This window comes from Pseudophryne corroboree, unplaced genomic scaffold (genome assembly GCF_028390025.1).
Source record: "Pseudophryne corroboree isolate aPseCor3 unplaced genomic scaffold, aPseCor3.hap2 scaffold_783, whole genome shotgun sequence".
NCBI lineage: Eukaryota > Metazoa > Chordata > Amphibia > Anura > Myobatrachidae > Pseudophryne > Pseudophryne corroboree.
Genome location: NW_026970362.1, coordinates 259,725 through 278,781, shown reverse-complemented (window position 1 = coordinate 278,781; position 19,057 = coordinate 259,725). Strand labels below are relative to the sequence as shown.

The window sequence follows — 19,057 nt, the reverse complement described above, 5'->3', positions numbered from 1 at the left end:
CTCCCTTCTCCTCTCCTAGTGCTGTCTGTCACATGTCCTTCGCCCTTCTCCTCTCCTAGTGCTGTCTGTCACGTCCTTCTCCCCCCTCCTCTCCTAGTGCTGTCTGTCACATGTCCTTCTCCCTCCTCCTCTCCTAGTGCTGTCTGTCACATATTCTTACCCACCCTCCTCTCATAGTGCTGTCTGTCACCCCTGTCCCTCACCTTCCTTCTCACCTAGTGCTATCTGTCACATGTCCTTCTCCCTTCTACTCGTGCTGTCTGTCACATGTCCTTATCCCCCTCCTCACCTAATGCTGTCTGTCACATGTCCTTCTCCCTCCTCCTCTCCTAGTGCTGTCTGTCACATGTCCTTCTCCCTCCTCTCATAGTGCTGTCTGTCACATGTCCTTCTCCCTTCTACTCGTGCTGTCTGTCACATGTCCTTATCCCCCCTCCTCACCTAATGCTGTCTGTCACATGTCCTTCTCCCTCCTCCCTATTAGAGCGGTTTGTGGCCCCTCTCAGCTAGTGCCTTCTGTTACCTGTACTCCTCAGTCAGCTGTCACCTGTCTTCTAGGCCAGTCGGCAGTATGAGAGTAGCGCCATTCTGGCACTGGCGCTGGATACGATTACGTCTCCTTATAGGATGTCTGTACCCAGTATGTCCATGATGCACCTAGCAGAGTCCATAAACTTCAGTGGGAGGAAGGTTAGTACTGTAACATACGTGTGTGTGTGGTCCTATGTGATAAAGTTCTGTGCTGTGACATACGTGCAGTGCGTGTGTTGTGTATAGAACATACAGGTTCCCGTGTATGGAAGGTCTGTGCTGTGACATACGTGCAGTGCGTGTGCTGTGTATAGAACATTCAGGTTCCCGTGTATGGAAGGTCTGTGCTGTGACATACGTGCAGTGCGTGTGCTGTGTATAGAACATACAGGTTCCCGTGTATGGAAGGTCTGTGCTGTGACATACGTGCAGTGCGTGTGCTGTGTATAGAACATTCAGGTTCCCGTGTATGGAAGGTCTGTGCTGTGACATATGTGCAGTGCGTGTGCTGTGTATATAACATACAGGTTCCCGTGTATGGAAGGTCTGTGCTGTGACATACGTGCAGTGCGTGTGCTGTGTATATCACACATGATACATACGTGTTGTCTCTCCTGCAGGTGCTAGCAGCGTCCTGCTCGGTCCCGTTTCCGTTACTCTCCTCCTCCCTCCTCCCGGACGCTCTTCTCCCTCACCTGGGCTCGGCTCCCTGGCACTCTGTATCGGCATGCGCGGATGACGGCACCATCTTCTCCCAGTCTGTGGTGCTGAGAGGAATACCCAAGGAGCGCCAGAGCTGGTAATGTCTGCCCACCCCCTTATGCTAATGAGTAAATGGTGGGCGTGGCTTAGTGATCACCTGTTATAGAATACCTGTGCTACAGTGCATGACATGGAGGGACTAGATTGCCTGCAGGGCCTGAATGGCCCCCTTTAGCTGTGTAACCGGTGATGGGCGCGGTCGCTATGAGCTGTGTAACCGGTGATGGGCGCGGTCGCTATGAGCTGTGTAACCGGTGATGGGCGCGGTCGCTATGAGCTGTGTAACCGGTGATGGGCGCGGTCGCTATGAGCTGTGTAACCGGTGATGGGCGCGGTCGCTTTGAGCTGTGTAACCGGTGATGGGCGCTGTGTAATCGGTGACGGTCGCTAGGTGCTGTGTAACCAGTGATGGGCGCAGTCCCTAGGTGCTGTGTAACCATTGATGGGCGCTGTCACTGTGCGCTGTGTAACCAGTGATGGGCGCAGTCGCTAGGTGCTGTGTAACTGGTGATGGGCGTGGTCTCATTGCTCATGTACTGATTACTGTAGGCAGAGTTGGTCATATGTGCCGTTGGTGGATTCGGCTTAGGAACACTATGTTGATGACTTGTTTCAGTCGCACAGTGCCGCCATATTATCGGCTGTGATGCACCGCAGGAGGCTGGTCTCCCGGCCCGCATAGTGTGGGGGGAGTGGTGTAATGCTGGTCACTGAGAGGGAGTGGGTGGTTATTTCTTATCCATACATGAGGAGAATATACAAACTCTACACAGATAAGACAATGTGCAGGAACTGAATTCATGACCTCAGGGGTTGTGAGGAAGTAATGCTAACCACTACATCAACTGTGCTGCTGATTGCTATATCTGTGACCCATTGACTAATGCAGAGTTTCCTGCACTCCAGGCTTGAGCACAGGTGATTTATTTGCTGTAACCATCTAGGCTGAAGCCTGGATATCCTTAACACCTGGCCTGTGAGCGTTGTGTATAATACCGTGTTTCTCCATCAGCCGCCTTCTTCCTGGGACGCGGGAGCGGTCGTCTCTTCACGCCTGCGGGAGCGGGGATGAAGTCCTGCAGCGGTACCTGAGCGCTCTATACCCCAGGACTGTCAGGTACCGAGCCTCTTCCCTCTCATTCCGTGTTCTGTAACCGTGTCCACACTCAGCGGGGTCTCACATAGCACTCGCCTCACAGGAGAGGGTCACTCAGCGGGGTGTTATCCAGCACTCACCTCACAGGAGAGGGTCACTCAGCGGGGTGTTATCCAGCACTCACCTCACCGGGGATGGTTACTCAGCGGGGTCTCACCCAGCACTCGCCTTACCGGGGATGGTCACTCAGCGGGGTCTCACCCAGCACTCGCCTCACCAGGGATGGTCACACAGCGGGGTCTCACACCACACCCAAGAGACACACAGCACTCACCTCACCGGGGATAGTCACACAGCAGGGTGTTATCCAGCACTCACCTCACAGGAGAGAGTCACTCAGCGGGGTGTTATCCAGCACTCACAGGAGAGGGTCACTCAGCGGGGTGTTATCCAGCACTCACCTCACCGGGGATGGTTACAAAGCACTCACCTTACCGTGGATGGTCACTCAGCGGGGTCTCACCCAGCACTCGCCTCACCGGGGATGGTCACTCAGCGGGGTCTCACCCAGCACTCGCCTCACCGGAGAGGGTCACACAGCGGGGTCTCACCCAGCACTCGCCTCACCGGAGAGGGTCACACAGCGGGGTCTCACCCAGCACTCGCCTCACCGGAGAGGGTCACTCAGCGGGGTCTCACACAGCATTCACCGGGTTCTCGCACAGCGGGGTCTCGCACCTCACCGGAGACAGTCACACACATGTGAATTTCTGAGTATAATGAGTGTGCCCCGCCTATATACTGGCAGAGGTTTATCACCAGCTTCCAGTCACATGATCACTGTAGAGGGCGGGGCTATAATGGTGGTATATTGCATTGTGTATGGGCTCTGGGGACTGTCCCTGCTCTTCCCTCACCCCTATGTCTCCCGCAGCTTCTCCCATCTGCTGCAGACGCCCTCCAGCCTGGGACCCACATTCCCCCAGTTCTTCTCCCCGTATGTGACCAAAGACGGCTTCTCCGGGGAAGAGCCCCGGCCCCTGGCAGCAGGTGAGACCCCGGAGAGGGGGCATAATGATGTGTGTACACAGGATGGTGCCTCTGAACACCAGGTACACTGACAGGCGCGGGGACAGGAGATGCAGCATGTCCTCTGTTGTGTATATGTGTAGTAACAAGGACATAGCAGAGCTGTGGTGGGAGAAGTGGGTGTAGAGAATGGGGTGTAGGGGGAGCGTGCCTGAGCAGTATGTTGTGTATATGTGTAGTGATATGTGACGTAGCAGAGCTGTGGTGGGAGAAGTGGGTGTAGAGAATGGGGTGTAGGGGGAGCGTGCCTGAGCAGTATGTTGTGTATATGTGTAGTGATATGTGACATAGCAGAGCTGTGGTGGGATAAGTGGGTGGAGAGAATGGGGTGTAGGGGGAGCGTGCCTGAGCAGCAAGTCCTCTGTTGTGTATATGTGTAGTAACAAGGACATAGCAGAGCTGTGGTGGGAGAAGTGGATGTAGAGAATGGGGTGTAGGGGGAGCGTGTCTGAGCAGTATGTTGTGTATATGTGTAGTGATATGTGACATAGCAGAGCTGTGGTGGGATAAGTGGGTGTAGAGAATGGGGTGTAGGGGGAGCGTGCCTGAGCAGCATGTCCTCTGTTGTGTATATGTGTAGTAACAAGGACATAGCAGAGCTGTGGTGGGAGAAGTGGATGTAGAGAATGGGGTGTAGGGGGAGCGTGTCTGAGCAGCATGTTGTGTATATGTGTAGTGATATGTGACATAGCAGAGCTGTGGTGGGATAAGTGGGTGTAGAGAATGGGGTGTAGGGGTTGCGTGCCTGTGCAGCATGTTGTGTATATGTGTAGTGATATGTGACATAGCAGAGCTGTGGTGGGATAAGTGGGTGTAGAGAATGGGGTGTAGGGGGAGAGTGTGAACAGCATGTTGTGTATATGTGTAATAATAAGATTTTACTCACCGGTAAATCTATTTCTCTAACGTCCTAGTGGATGCTGGGGACTCCGTCAGGACCATGGGGAATAGCAGGCTCCGCAGGAGACAGGGCACATCTAAAAAGCTTTTTAGGTCACATGGTGTGTACTGGCTCCTCCCCCTATGACCCTCCTCCAAGCCTCAGTTAGGTTTTTGTGCCCGTCCGAGAAGGGTGCAAACTGGATGGCTCTCTTAAGGAGCTGTTTAGTAAAGTTTTTTTTTAGGTTTCTAATCAGTGATTCCTGCTGGCGACAGGATCACTGCAACGAGGGACTTAGGGGAGAGACTTGCAACTCACCTGCGTGCAGGAGGATTGAAGTTTTAGGCTACTGGACACTGAGCTCCAGAGGGAGTCGGAACACAGGTCAGCCTGGGGTTCGTCCCGGAGCCGCGCCGCCGATCCCCCTTACAGACGCTGAAGAAAGACGGCGGAACGGAGGTCCGGAAACAGGCGGCAGAAGACTTCACAGTCTTCAGAGAGGTAGCGCACAGCACTGCAGCTGTGCGCCATTGTTGCTACACGGCTCACTGACACGGTCACGGAGGGTGCAGGGCGCTGCTGGGGGCGCCCTGGGCAGCAATATAAATACCTATTTGGCAAATAAATACATCACATATAGCCATTAAGGCTATATGTATGTATTTAACCCAGGCCAGTTTTCCTAATAACCGGGAGAAAAGCCCGCCGTGAAAGGGGCGGAGCTTATTCTCCTCAGCACTCAGCGCCATTTTCCTGACCAGCTCCGCTGGTGAGGAAGGCTCCCACTCTCCCCTGCACTACAGAAACAGGGTTAAAGAGAAGGGGGGCATAAATTGGCGATATAATTATTTATTAAGAGCCCATATATAGAAACAACACCTTCTAGGGTTGTTATATACATTATGGCGCTTTTGGTGTGTGCTGGCAAACTCTCCCTCTGTCTCCCCAAAGGGCTAGTGGGTCCTGTCCTCTATCAGAGCATTCCCTGTATGTGTGTGCTGTAGGTCGGTACGTGTGTGTCGACATGTATGAGGAAAATGTTGGTGAGGAGACGGAGAAAATTGCCTGTAATGGTGATGTCACTCTCTAGGGAGTCGACACCAGAATGGATGGCTTACTTATGGAATTACGTGATAATGTCAACACGCTGCAAGCCGGTTGACGACATGAGACAGCAGGCGGACAAATTAGTATCGGTCCAGGCGTCTCAGACACCGTCAGGGGCTTGTAAAAACGCCCATTTACCTCAGTCGGTCGACAGACACTGACACGGACACTGACCCCAGTGTCGACGGTGAAGAAACAAACGTATTTTTCCTTTAGGGCCACAAGTTACATGTTAAGGGCAATGAAGGAGGTGTTACGTATTTCTGATACCACAAGTACCACAAATAAGGGTATTTTGTAGGGTGGGAATAAACTACTTGTAGTTTTGCCTGAATCAGATAAATTAAATGAAGTGTGTGATGATACGTGGGGTTCCTCCGACAGAAAGTTATGGGCGGTATACCCTTTTTCCCGCCAGTAGTAAGGGCGAGTTGGAAAACACACCTTAGGGTGGACAAGGCGCTCACACGCATATAAAAAACATGGCGTTACCGTTTCCAGATACGGCCGCCCTCAAGGAGCCAGCTGATAGGAAGCTGAAAAATATCATAACAGTATATACACACATACTGGTGTTATACTACGACCAGCAATCGCCTCAGCCTGGATGTGCAGCGCTGAGGGGGCTTGGTCGGATTTCCTGACTGAAAATTTTGATACCCTTGACAGGGACAGGATTTTATTGTCTATAGAGCATTTTAGGGATGCATTTCTATATATGTGTGATGCGCAGAGGCATATTTGCATTCTGGCATCAAAGAGTAAATGTGATGTACATATCTGCCAGACGAAGACACGACAGTGGTCAGGTGAGGCAGATTCCAGACGGCATATGGAAGTATTGCCGTATAAAGGGGCGGTCCATTGGACCTGGTGGCCATGGCAACAGCTGAAAAATCCACCTTTTGTTACCCCGAGTCACATATTGGCAGAAAAGGACACAGTCTTTTCAGTCTCAGTCCTTTCGTCCCCATACGGGCAGGCGGGCGAAGGCCAGTCATATCTGCCCAGGGGGAGAGGAAAGGGAAGAAGACTGCAGCAAGCAGCTCATTCCCAGGAACAGAAGCTCCTCACGGCTTCTGCCAAGTCCGCAGCATAACGCTGGGGCCGTACAAGCGGACTCAGGTGCGGTAGGGGGTCATCTCAAGAGTTTCAGCAACACTCGCAAGGGAACTCCGGGATCCTACATGTAATATCCCAGGTGTACATTGGAAATTCGAGACGTCTCCCCCTCACACAATTCACAGGCTGTATTCCCAGCAGGTGATAATCAAAGTACCTTTCTTACAACAAGGAAGGGGGTAGTATTCCACACTATATTGTGGTACTGAAGCCAACCGGCTCGGTGAGATCTGAAATATTTGAACACTTACATACAAGCGTTCAAATCAAGATGGAGTCACTCGGAGCAGTGATAGCGAACCAGGAAGAAGGGGACGATATGATGTCACTGGATATCAGGGACGTTTACCTACAGGTCCAAATTTGCCCTTCTCACCAAGGGTACTTCAGGTTCCTGGTACAGAACTGTCACTATCAGTTCAGACGCTGCCGTTTGGATGGTCCACGGCGCCCCGGGTCTTTACCAAGGTAATGGCCGGAATGATGATTTTTCTTAAAAGAAACATGGACGCTTTCCTGATAAGGGCAAGGTCCAGAGAACAGTTGGAGGTCGGAGTAGCACTATCTTAAGTAGTTCTACGACAGCACGAGTGGATTCTAAATATTCCAAAATCGCAGCTTTTTCCGACGACACGTCTACTGTTCCTAGGGAAGATTCTGGACACAGTCCAGAAAAACGTGTTTCTCCCAGTGGAGAAAACCAGGGAGTTATCCGAGCTAATCGGGATCCTCCTAAAACCAGGAAAAGTGTCAGTGCATCATTGCACAAGAGTCCTGGTAAAAAAAAAATGGTGGCTTATTACGAAGCAATTCCATTCGGCAGATTTCCCGCAAGAACTCTTCAGTGGGATCTGCTGGACAAATGGTCCGGATCGCATCCTCAGATGCATCAGCGGATAACCCTATATCCAAGGAAAAGGGTGTCTCTCCTGTGGTGATTACAGAGTGCTCATCTTCTAGAGGGCCGCAGATTCGGCATTCAGGATTGGATGCCGGTGACCACGGAGGCCAGCCTGAGAGGCTGGGGAACAGTCACACAGGGAAAAAATTTCCAGGGAAGTGTGATTAAGTCTGGAGAATTCTCTCCGCATAAATAAGCTTAGAGCAAATTTATAATGCTCTAAACTTAGCTAGACCTCTGCTTCAAGGTCAGCCGGTATTGATCCAGTGGGATAACATCACGGCAGTCGCCCACGTAAACAGAAGGGCGGCACAAGAAGCAGGAGGGCAGTGAAAACTGCAAGGATTTTTCGCTAGGCGGAAAATCATGTGATAGCACTGTCAGCAGTGTTCTTTCCGGGAGTGGACGACTGGGAAGCAGACTTCCTCAGCAGGCATGACCTCCACCCGGGAGAGTGGAAACTTCATAGGGAAGTTTTTCAACATGATTGTGGACCGTTGGCTAAGACCAAAGGTGGACATGATGGCGTCCCGCCCGAACAAAAACGGGACAGGTTTTCCGCCAGGTCATGAGACCTTCAGGCGATAGCTGTGGATGTTCTGGTAACACCGTGGGTGTACCAGTCTGTGTATGTGTTCCCTCCTCTGTTTCTCATAACCAGGGTATTGAGAATTATAAGACATAGAGGAGTATGAACTATACTAGTGGCTCCGGATTGGCCAAGAGGGACTTGGTACCCGGAACTTCAAGAAATGCTCACAGAGGACTAAGGGCCTGGGGAGCTAAGAAGGGACTTGATTCAGCAAGTACCATGTCTATTCCAAGACTTACCGCGGCTGCGTTTGACGGCATGGCGGTTGAATGCCGGATCCTGAGGGGAAAAGGCATTCCATAAGAGGTCATACCTACCCTGGTCAAAGCCAGGAAGGAGGTGACCGCACAACGTCATCACCACATGTGGTGAAAATATGTTGCGTGGGTGAGGCCAGGAAGGCTCCACGACGGAAATTCAACTAGGTCGATTTCTACACTTCCTGAAAACAGGAGTGTTTTGGACCTCAAATTGGGGTTCATTAACATTTAAATTTCGGCCCTGTAGATTTTCTTCCAGAAAGAATTGACTTCAGTTCCTGAAGTCCAGATTGTAAAGGATGTATTGCATATACAGCTTTTTTGTGCCCCTAGGGGCACCGTGAGATCTCAACATAGTGTTGGGATTTCTTAAAATCATATTGGTTTGAACCGCTCAAATCTGTGGATTTGAAATATCTCACATGGAAAGTGACCATGCTGTTGACAAATATCTCACATGGGAAGTGACCATGTTGTTAGCCCTGGCCTCGGCCAGGCGATTGTCAGAATGGGCGGCTTTGTCTTACAAAAGCCCATATTAAAATTTTCCATTTGAACAGGACAGAACTGGGACTCGTCTCCAGTTTCTTCATGAAGGGGTGTCAGCGTTTTCACCTGAAACAACCTCTTGTGGTGCCTGCGGCTACTAGGGACTTGGAGGACTCCAAGTTACTAGACGTGGTCAGGGCCCTAAAAATATATATATATATATATATATATATATATAGTTAGGACGGCTGGAGTCAGAAAGTCTGACTTGCTGTTTATACTGTATACACCCAACAAGCTGGGTGCTCATGCTTCTAAGCAGTCTATTGCACGCTGGATTTGTAGTACAATTCAGCTTGCACATTCTGTGGCAGGCCTGCCACAGACGAAATATGTAGATGCCCATTCCACAAGGAAGGTGGGCTCATCCTGGGCGGCTGCCCGAGGAGTCTCGGCATTACAACTTTGCCGAGCAGCTACGTGGTCAGGGGAGAACACGTTTGTAAAATTTTACAAATTTTGATACTCTGGCTAAGGAGGACCTGGAGTTCTCTCATTCGGTGCTGCAGAGTCATCCGCACTCTCCCGCCCGTTTGGGAGCTTTGGTATAATCCCCATGGTCCTGACGGAGTCCCCAGCATCCACTAGGACGTTAGAGAAAATAAGAATTTACTTACCGATAATTCTATTTCTCGTAGTCCGTAGTGGATGCTGGGCGCCCATCCCAAGTGCGGATTGTCTGCAATGCTTGTACATAGTTATTGTTACAAAAATCGGGTTATTACTATTGTTGTGAGCCATCTTTTCGGAGGCTACTTCGTTTTGTTATCATACTGTTAACTGGGTTCAGATCACAAGTTGTACGGTGTGGCTGGTATGAGTCTTACCCGGGATTCAAGATCCTTCCTTATTGTGTACGCTCGTCCGGGCACAGTACCTAACTGAGGCTTGGAGGAGGGTCTAAAAAAAGCTTTTTAGATGTGCCCTGTCTCCTGCGGAGCCTGCTATTCCCCATGGTCCTGACGGAGTCCCCAGCATCCACTACGGACTACGAGAAATAGAATTATCGGTAAGTAAATTCTTATTTTCTCGTAGTCCGTAATGGATGCTGGGACTCCGTAAGGACCATGGGGAATAGCGGCTCCGCAGGAGACTGGGCACAACTAAAGAAAGCTTTAGGACTACCTGGTGTGCACTGGCTCCTCCCTCTATGACCCTCCTCCAGACCTCAGTTAGGATACTGTGCCCGGAAGAGCTGACACAATAAGGAAGGATTTTGAATCCCGGGTAAGACTCATACCAGCCACACCAATCACACCGTATAACTCGTGATACTATACCCAGTTAACAGTATGAACAATAACTGAGCCTCTCAACAGATGGCTCAACAATAACCCTTTAGTTAGGCAATAACTATATACAAGTATTGCAGACAATCCGCACTTGGGATGGGCGCCCAGCATCCACTACGGACTACGAGAAATAGAATTACCGGTGAGTAAATTCTTATTTTCTCTGACGTCCTAAGTGGATGCTGGGACTCCGTAAGGACCATGGGGATTATACCAAAGCTCCCAAACGGGCGGGAGAGTGCGGATGACTCTGCAGCACCGAATGGGCAAACTCTAGGTCCTCCTCAGCCAGGGTGTCAAACTTGTAGAATTTAGCAAATGTGTTTGACCCCGACCAAGTAGTTGCTCGGCAAAGTTGTAGAGCAGAGACCCCTCGGGCAGCTGCCCAAGAAGAGCCCACCTTCCTCGTGGAATGGGCTTTCACTGATTTAGGATGCGGCAGTCCAGCCGCAGAATGTGCAAGCTGAATCGTGCTACAGATCCAGCGAGCAATAGTCTGCTTTGAAGCAGGAGCACCCAGCTTGTTGGGTGCATACAGGATAAACAACGAGTCAGTTTTCCTGACTCCAGCCGTCCTGGAAACATAAATTTTCAGGGCCCTGACTACGTCCAGTAACTTGGAGTCCTCCAAGTCCCTAGTAGCCGCAGGCACCACGATAGGTTGGTTCAAATGAAAGGCTGATACCACCTTAGGGAGAAACTGGGGACGAGTCCTCAATTCTGCCCTATCCATATGGAAAATCAGATATGGGCTTTTACATGACAAAGCCACCAATTCTGACACACACCTGGCCGAAGCCAAGGCCAACAGCATGACCACTTTCCACGTGAGATATTTTAATTCCACGGTTTTAAGTGGCTCAAACCAATGTGACTTTAGGAACTCCAACACCACGTTGAGATCCCAAGGTGCCACTGGAGGCACAAAAGGGGGCTGAATATGCAGCACTCCCTTAACAAAAGTCTGAACTTCAGGCAGTGAAGCCAGTTCTCTCTGGAAGAAAATCGATAGAGCCGAAATCTGGACCTTAATGGAACCCAATTTTAGGCCCATAGTCACCCCTGACTGTAGGAAGTGCAGAAAACGGCCCAGCTGAAATTCCTCCGTTGGGGCCTTCCAGGCCTCACACCACGCAACATATTTTCGCCAAATGCGGTGATAATGGTTTGCGGTCACTTCTTTCCTAGCTTTAATCAGCGTAGTAATGACTTCCTCCGGAATGCCCTTTTCCTTCAGGATCCGGTGTTCAACCGCCATGCCGTCAAACGCAGCCGCGGTAAGTCTTGGAACAGACAGGGCCCCTGCTGTAGCAGATCCTGTCTGAGCGGCAGAGGCCATGGGTCCTCTGAGATCATTTCTTGAAGTTCCGGGTACCAAGCTCTTCTTGGCCAATCCGGAACAATTGAGTATAGTTCTCACTCCTCTTCTCCTTATTATCCTCAGTACCTTGGGTATGAGAGGAAGAGGAGGGAACACATGAACCGACCGGTACACCCACGGTGTCACTAGAGCGTCCACAGCTATCGCCTGAGGGTCTCTTGACCTGGCGCAATATCTTTCTAGCTTTTTGTTTAGGCGTGACGCCATTATGTCCACCTGTGGCCTTTCCCAACGGTTTACAATCAGTTGGAAGACTTCTGGATGAAGTCCCCACTCTCCCGGGTGGAGGTCGTGCCTGCTGAGGAAGTCTGCTTCCCAGTTGTCCACTCCTGGAATGAACACTGCTGACAGTGCTAACACGTGATTTTCCGCCCATCGGAGAATCCTTGTGGCTTCTGCCATCGCCGTCCTGCTTCTTGTGCCGCCCTGTCGGTTTACATGGGCGACTGCCGTGATGTTGTCTGACTGGATCAGTACCGGCTGGTTTTGAAGCAGGGGTCTAGCCTGACTTAGGGCATTGTAAATGGCCCTCAGTTCCAGAATATTTGTGTAGGGAAGTCTCCTGACTTTGCCATAGCCTTGGAAGTTTCTTCCCTGTGTGACTGCCCCCCAGCCTCGAAGGCTGGCATCCGTGGTCACCAGGACCCAGTCCTGTATGCCGAATCTGCGGCCCTCTTGAAGATGAGCACTTTGCAGCCACCACAGCAGAGACACCCTGGTCCTTGGAGACAGGGTTATCAGCCGATGCATCTGAAGATGCGATCCGGACCACTTATCCAACAGGTCCCACTGAAAAGTCCTTGCATGGAACCTGCCGAATGGAATTGCTTCGTAGGAAGCTACCATTTTTTCCAGGACTCGCGTGCAGTGATGCACCGACACCTGTTTTGGTTTCAGGAGGCCTCTGACTAGAGATGACAGCTCCTTGGCTTTCTCCTCCGGGAGAAACACTTTTTTCTGTTCTGTGTCCAGAACCATCCCCAGGAACAGTAGACGTGTCGTAGGGACCAGCTGTGACTTTGGAATATTTAGAATCCAACCGTGCTGTTGTAGCACCTCCCGAGATAGTGCTACCCCGACCAACAACTGCTCCCTGGATCTTGCCTTTATCAGGAGATCGTCCAAGTACGGGATAATTAAAACTCCCTTTTTTCGAAGGAGTATCATCATTTCGGCCATTACCTTGGTAAATACCCTCGGTGCCGTGGACAGACCAAACGGCAACGTCTGGAATTGGTAATGACAATCCTGTACCACAAATCTGAGGTACTCCTGGTGAGGATGGTAAATGGGGACATGCAGGTAAGCATCCTTGATATCCAGTGATACCATGTAATCCCCCTCGTCCAGGCTTGAAATAACCGCCCTGAGCGATTCCATCTTGAACTTGAATTTTTTTATATATGTGTTCAAGGATTTCAAATTTAAAATGGGTCTCACCGAACCGTCCGGTTTCGGTACCACAAACATTGTGGAATAGTAACCCCGTCCTTGTTGAAGGAGTGGCACTTTGACTATCACCTGCTGAGAATACAGCTTGTGAATCGCCTCTAGCACTGCCTCCCTGCCTGAGGGAGTTGTCGGCAACGCAGATTTGAGGAAACGGCGGTGGGGAGACGTCTCGAATTCCAGCTTGTACCCCTGAGATACTACTTGAAGGATCCAGGGATCCACCCGTGAGCGAGCCCACTGATTGCTGAAGTGTTTGAGACGGGCCCCCACCGTACCTGGCTCCGCCTGTGGAGCCCCAGCGTCATGCGGTGGACTTGGAGGAAGCGGGGGAGGACTTTTGTTCCTGGGAACTGGCTGTATGTTGCAGCTTTTTCCCTCTACCTCTGCCTCTGGGCAGAAAGGACGCGCCTTTAACCCGCTTGCCTTTATGGGGCCGAAAGGACTGTACCTGATAATACGGTGCTTTCTTTGGCTGTGAGGGAACATGGGGTAAAAATGCTGACTTCCCAGCTGTTGCTGTGGAAACGAGGTCCGAGAGACCATCCCCGAATAACTCCTCACCCTTATAAGGCAAAACTTCCATGTGCCTTTTAGAATCTGCATCACCCGTCCACTGCCGAGTCCATAATCCTCTCCTGGCAGAAATGGACATTGCACTTATTTTAGATGCCAGCCGGCAAATATCCCTCTGTGCATCTCTCATGTATAAGACTGCGTCTTTTATATGCTCTATGGATAGCAATATAGTGTCCCTGTCTAGAGTGTCAATGTTTTCTGACAGGGAGCCTGACCATGCAGCGGCAGCACTGCACATCCACGCTGAAGCAATAGCTGGTCTCAGTATAATTCCTGAGTGTGTATATACAGACTTCAGGATAGCCTCCTGCTTCCTATCAGCAGGCTCCTTTAGGGCGGCCGTATCCGGAGACGGTAGTGCCACCTTTTTTGACAGACGTGTGAGCGCTTTATCCACCCTAGGGGATGTTTCCCAACGTGACCTATCCTCTGGCGGGAAAGGGTACGCCATTAGTAACCTTTTAGAAATTACCAGTTTCTTATCGGGGGAAGCCCACGCTTCTTCACACACCTCATTTAATTCCTCAGATGGGGGAAAAAACCACTGGTAGTTTTTTCTCCCCAAACATAATACCCTTTTTTGTGGTTCCTGGGGTAATATCAGAAATGTGCAACACATTTTTCATTGCCTCAATCATATAACGTGTGGCCCTATTGGAATGTACATTTGTCTCATCGTCGTCGAGCCTGGATTCAGTATCCGTGTCGACATCTGTGTCTGCCATCTGAGGTAGCGGGCGTTTTAGAGCCCCTGATGGCTTAAGAGACGTCTGGGCAGGCACGAGCTGAGAAGCCGGCTGTCCCACATCTGTTATGTCGTCAAACCTCTTATGTAAGGAGTTGACACTTTCACGTAATTCCTTCCACATGTCCATCCACTCAGGTGTCGGCCCCGCAGGGGGTGACATCACATTTATCGGCACTTGCTCCGCCTCCACATAAGCCTCCTCATCAAACATGTCGACACAGCCGTACCGACACACCGCACACACACAGGGAATGCTCTGACTGAGGACAGGACCCCACAAAGCCCTTTGGGGAGACAGAGAGAGAGTATGCCAGCACACACCAGAGCGCTATATAATGCAGGGATTCACACTACACACAGTGATTTTTCCCCTATAGCTGCCAATATTACACAGATTGCGCCTAAATTTAGTGCCCCCCCCCTCTCTTTTTTACCCTATGTAGTCTGGAAACTGCAGGGGAGAGCCTGGGGAGCGTCCTTCCAGCGGAGCTGTGAGGGAAAATTGCGCCAGTGTGCTGAGGGAGATAGCCCCGCCCCTTTTTCGGTGGGCTTCTCCCGCTTTTTTCTATGTATATCTGGCAGGGGTATTTTACACATATATAGTCTCTATGACTATATTATGTGTTTTTTTGCCAGCCAAGGTACTTAATATTGCAGCCCAGGGCGCCCCCCCAACCCCCCCCCCCCCCAGCGCCCTGCACCCATCGGTGACCGGAGTGTGAGGTGTGCATGGGAAGCAATGGCGCACAGCTGCAGTGCTGTGCGCTACCTTGTTTGAAGACCGAAGTCTTATGCCGCCGATTTCCAGGACTCTTCTTGCTTCTGGCTCTGTAAGGGGGACGGCGGCGCGGCTCCGGGAACGGACGATCGAGGTCGGGCCCTGTGTTCGATCCCTCTGGAGCTAATGGTGTCCAGTAGCCTTAGAAGCCCAAGCTAGCTGCAAGCAGGTAGGTTTGCTTCTCTCCCCTTAGTCCCTCGCTGCAGTGAGTCTGTTGCCAGCAGATCTCACTGAAAATAAAAAACCTAAAATAAACTTTTTCTTTTTCTAGGAGCTCAGGAGAGCCCCTAGTGTGCATCCAGCTCAGCCGGGCACAAAATTCTAACTGAGGTCTGGAGGAGGGTCATAGAGGGAGGAGCCAGTGCACACCAGGTAGTCCTAAAGCTTTCTTTAGTTGTGCCCAGTCTCCTGCGGAGCCGCTATTCCCCATGATCCTTACGGAGTGCCAGCATCCACTTAGGACGTCAGAGAAAACAAGGACATAGCAGAGCTGTAGTGGGATAAGTGGGTGTAGAGAATGGGGTGTAGGGGGAGAGTGTCTGAGCAGCATGTTGTGTATATGTGTAGTAACAAGGACATAGCAGAGCTGTGGTGGGAGAAGTGGATGTAGAGAATTGGGTGTAGGGGGAGCGTGTCTGAGCAGCATGTTGTGTATATGTGTAGTGATATGTGACATAGCACAGCTGTGGTGGGATAAGTGGGTGTAGAGAATGAGGTGTAGGGGGAGAGTGTCTGTCTGAGCAGCATGTTGTGTATATGTGTAGTAACAAGGACATAGCAGAGCTGTAGTGGGATAAGTGGGTGTAGAGAATGGGGTGTAGGGGGAGAGTGTCTGAGCAGTATGTTGTGGATATGTGTAGTAACAAGGACATAGCAGAGCTGTAGTGGGATAAGTGGGTGTAGGGGGAGCGTGTCTGAGCAGCATGTTGTGTATATGTGTAGTGATATGTGACATAGCAGAGCTGTGGTGGGATAAGTGGGTGTAGAGAATGAGGTGTAGGGGGAGAGTGTCTGAGCAGTATGTTGTGGATATGTGTAGTAACAAGGACATAGCAGAGCTGTGGTGGGAGAAGTGGGTGTAGAGAATGGGGTGTAGGGGGAGTGTCTGAGCAGTATGTTGTGGATATGTGTAGTAACAAGGACATAGCAGAGCTGTGGTGGGAGAAGTGGGTGTAGAGAATGGGGTGTAGGGGGAGTGTCTGAGCAGTATGTTGTGTACATGTGTAGTGATATGTGACATAGCAGCGCTGTAGTGGGATAAGTGGATGTAGAGAATGGGATGTAACCTTGTAGTCTCGCTGTACTGATGCGGATGGTGTTTAGTTGTAGATGGCGTCCCGGTAATGGCGGCTCTCCAGGCGTCCAGCGCCCTGCACCAGAGTCTCCGCAGCCTGTGTGACCAGGTGACGCAGCAGGACATCAGGCGCTGGGTGAATGTGGAGGCCTCGGGCGTGGAAGAAGAGGACTTTAAGGAGAGTGTTAGTGAGCTGCGCAGACTGGCTGACTGCTACAGGACACGTAATGATGAGACAGATGACGACAGCGACTGACCGGACGCCGCACGGAGACACAGAGATCCGCCTCTTACTTACAGCATTTCTGCCCAGTTTAATGTCACAAAACAAACAACGTAAAACAATCTGTACAAGTGCAATTGCCCCCCGGGCCTACTCCGCCTCTCCAACGCCAGACTCCTCCTCATCTTCCGAGCTGGTGACGCCTCCCGTCTGGAACAGGTTTATCAGCTCCCTGAATCGCTGCGACACCTGGGGGGTAAAGAAGTATAGGTGTAATACCGGTCGCCAAACTGCACCGCGGCCGGAGGTTCCGGTATCAGCCATGACTGTATATAGACCTGTGTAATAAAGCCCATGCCTGTGTGTGTGTGTGTATGTGTATATATATATATATATAATATATATACACACACACACCCCTGTGTAATAAAGGCCACCTTTCTGCCATCTGATTTGTTTTCACTGAGAAAATACAGGTCATATCGTTACCCAATGACGGTGGGTGGGATGTACTATCACGGGTCATCGCAACGATGCTAATCACATATGTACTAACATGCCAGGTGTGCCCTGTGATCAGTGGTAGTCCCGAGGAGAGAGTTTATAGCGGCCTCGGTCACCTCCCAGCACTGGGCGTCCCCTGGCCCCTCCTTGTGGGAGGAGCAGGCTGCCAGGACACACTGGGGGGAGGAGGTTGGCGTGAGCGGCGGGTTGCAGAAAATAGGATTTTGGTACTTACCAGGTAAATCCTTTTCTTTGAATCCATAGGGGTCACTGGAGTACTCTTGGGATATGGACGGCTTCCGCAGGAACAAGGCACTGAATATTCAAATTTAGAACTCTCCTCCCCTCCATATCCCAGAGTACCTCAGTGTTTTTTACTGAGCCGAACAGGAGCGATAGAGAGGTTGACAATGGAGAATTACATATAACATAACGGACAACAATGAAGTTGACACATAACGTGACTGACAACTAAACAGTTGGCACTATAACCGATAGAACTTGAACCAGTCGGTGATAATGTGTTACCAGAAGATCCCCTGAACTTACCACAAACCAGGTAAAACTGCTTTGGGTGGGCGTCCAGTGCCCCCTATGGATTCAAAGAAAAGGATTTACCTGGTAAGTACCAAAATCCTATTTTCTTTTTCATCCACTAGGGGTCACTGGAGTACTCTTGGGACGTACCAAAGCTTCCCCCGTGGGCGGGAGAGCTGTTTGGCACCTGTAACACTAGGCGGCCAAAGCTAGATGCTGATGCCGCAAACGTATCAAACTTGTAAAAGCGCACAAACGTGTGCACTGATGACTATGTAGCCGCACGGCAAAGCTGCGTCGTAGAAGCCCCACGACCAGCTGCCCATGAAGTTCCCACAGAACGTGTGGAATGAGCTGTTCCTGATGTATGCGGCTGTAACCTAGCCTTAAGGTAAGCCTGACGTATGGTCAGTTTTATCCATCTGGATAAGGTCTGCTTAGAAGCTGGCCAACCCATCTTGGCAGCATCATAGAGAACAAACAACGTATCCGTCTTACGAACTGTAGACGTTCGGGATACATAAACGAGTAATGCGCATACCACATCCAAGGTTCCAGAATTTCCTGTCAACACAGGAACTACTATTGGTTGATTGATGTGAAAAGATGACACTACCTTTGGTAAGAAAGCGGGATTCGTCCTAAGTTCCGCTCTGTCATCATGAAACACCAAATACGGTGGCTTGCATGACAAGGCACCCAAATCTGAAACACGCCTTGCCGAAGCTAAGGCTAGTAGAAATTTTTTTTCCAAGTGAGAAACTTAATTTCTCTAACGTCCTAGAGGATGCTGGGGACTCCGTAAGGACCATGGGGAATAGACGGGCTCCGCAGGAGATAGGGCACTTTAAGAAAGACTTTGGATTCTGGGTGTGAACTGGCTCCTCCCTCTATGCCCCTCCTCCAGACCTCAGTTTTAGACTGTGCCCAGAGGAGAATGGGTGCACTGCAGAGAGCTCTCCTGAGTTTCCTGCTTAGAAAGCATTTTTGTTAGGATTTTTTCTCTTTTTCAGGGAGCACTGCTGGCAACAGGCTCCCTGCATCGAGGGACTAGGGAGAGAGGAGCAGACCTACTTAAATGATAGGCTCTGCTTCCTCGGCTACTGGACACCATTAGCTCCAGAGGGAGTGAACACAGGTTCGTCCTGGGCGTTCACCCCCAGAGCCGTGCCGCCGTTCTCCTCACAGAGCCAGAAGAAACAAAGCCAGAAGACGTCTAAGGCGGCAGAAGCCTTCGGTGCTTCACAGAGGTAACGCACAGCACTGCAGCTGTGCGTCATTGCTCTCATACACCTCACACACTCCGGTCACTGTACGGGTGCAGGGCGCAGGGGGGGCGCCCTGGGCAGCAATAAAACACCTCTCCTATGGCAAAAGTCTATA

The 19,057-nt window shown here is 50.8% G+C and overlaps 2 protein-coding genes across 2 annotated transcripts in view; one reads left to right on the top strand and one right to left on the bottom strand.

Moving 5' to 3' along the window:
* Positions 1-521: 521 nt before the first annotated feature.
* Positions 522-17,080, top strand: MSTO1 (misato mitochondrial distribution and morphology regulator 1). The gene is made up of 5 exons (XM_063954894.1): positions 522-690; positions 1,152-1,330; positions 2,306-2,410; positions 3,324-3,439; positions 16,440-17,080. Exons 1-5 carry the CDS (start codon positions 628-630, stop codon positions 16,664-16,666), a joined length of 690 nt encoding a protein of 229 aa, XP_063810964.1. The 5' UTR covers positions 522-627; the 3' UTR covers positions 16,667-17,080.
* GON4L (gon-4 like) overlaps positions 16,784-19,057 on the bottom strand; it is a 90,210-nt gene continuing 87,936 nt past the window's right edge. The window contains exon 11 of the mRNA XM_063954893.1: positions 16,784-16,882. Coding sequence (XP_063810963.1) covers positions 16,784-16,882 — 99 coding nt within the window. The remainder of the gene's footprint in view (positions 16,883-19,057) is intronic.

What these genes read in the sequence shown, in the direction of transcription:
- MSTO1 (XM_063954894.1), top strand. Translation starts at nt 628, where the DNA reads ATGTCTGTACCCAGTATGTCCATGATGCACCTAGCAGAGTCCATAAAC. An exon ending in TAAACTTCAGTGGGAGGAAG is followed by an intron (nt 691 to 1,151) that starts GTTAGTACTGTA and finishes TCTCTCCTGCAG; the next exon opens with GTGCTAGCAGCGTCCTGCTC. An exon ending in CTATACCCCAGGACTGTCAG is followed by an intron (nt 2,411 to 3,323) that starts GTACCGAGCCTC and finishes TGTCTCCCGCAG; the next exon opens with CTTCTCCCATCTGCTGCAGA.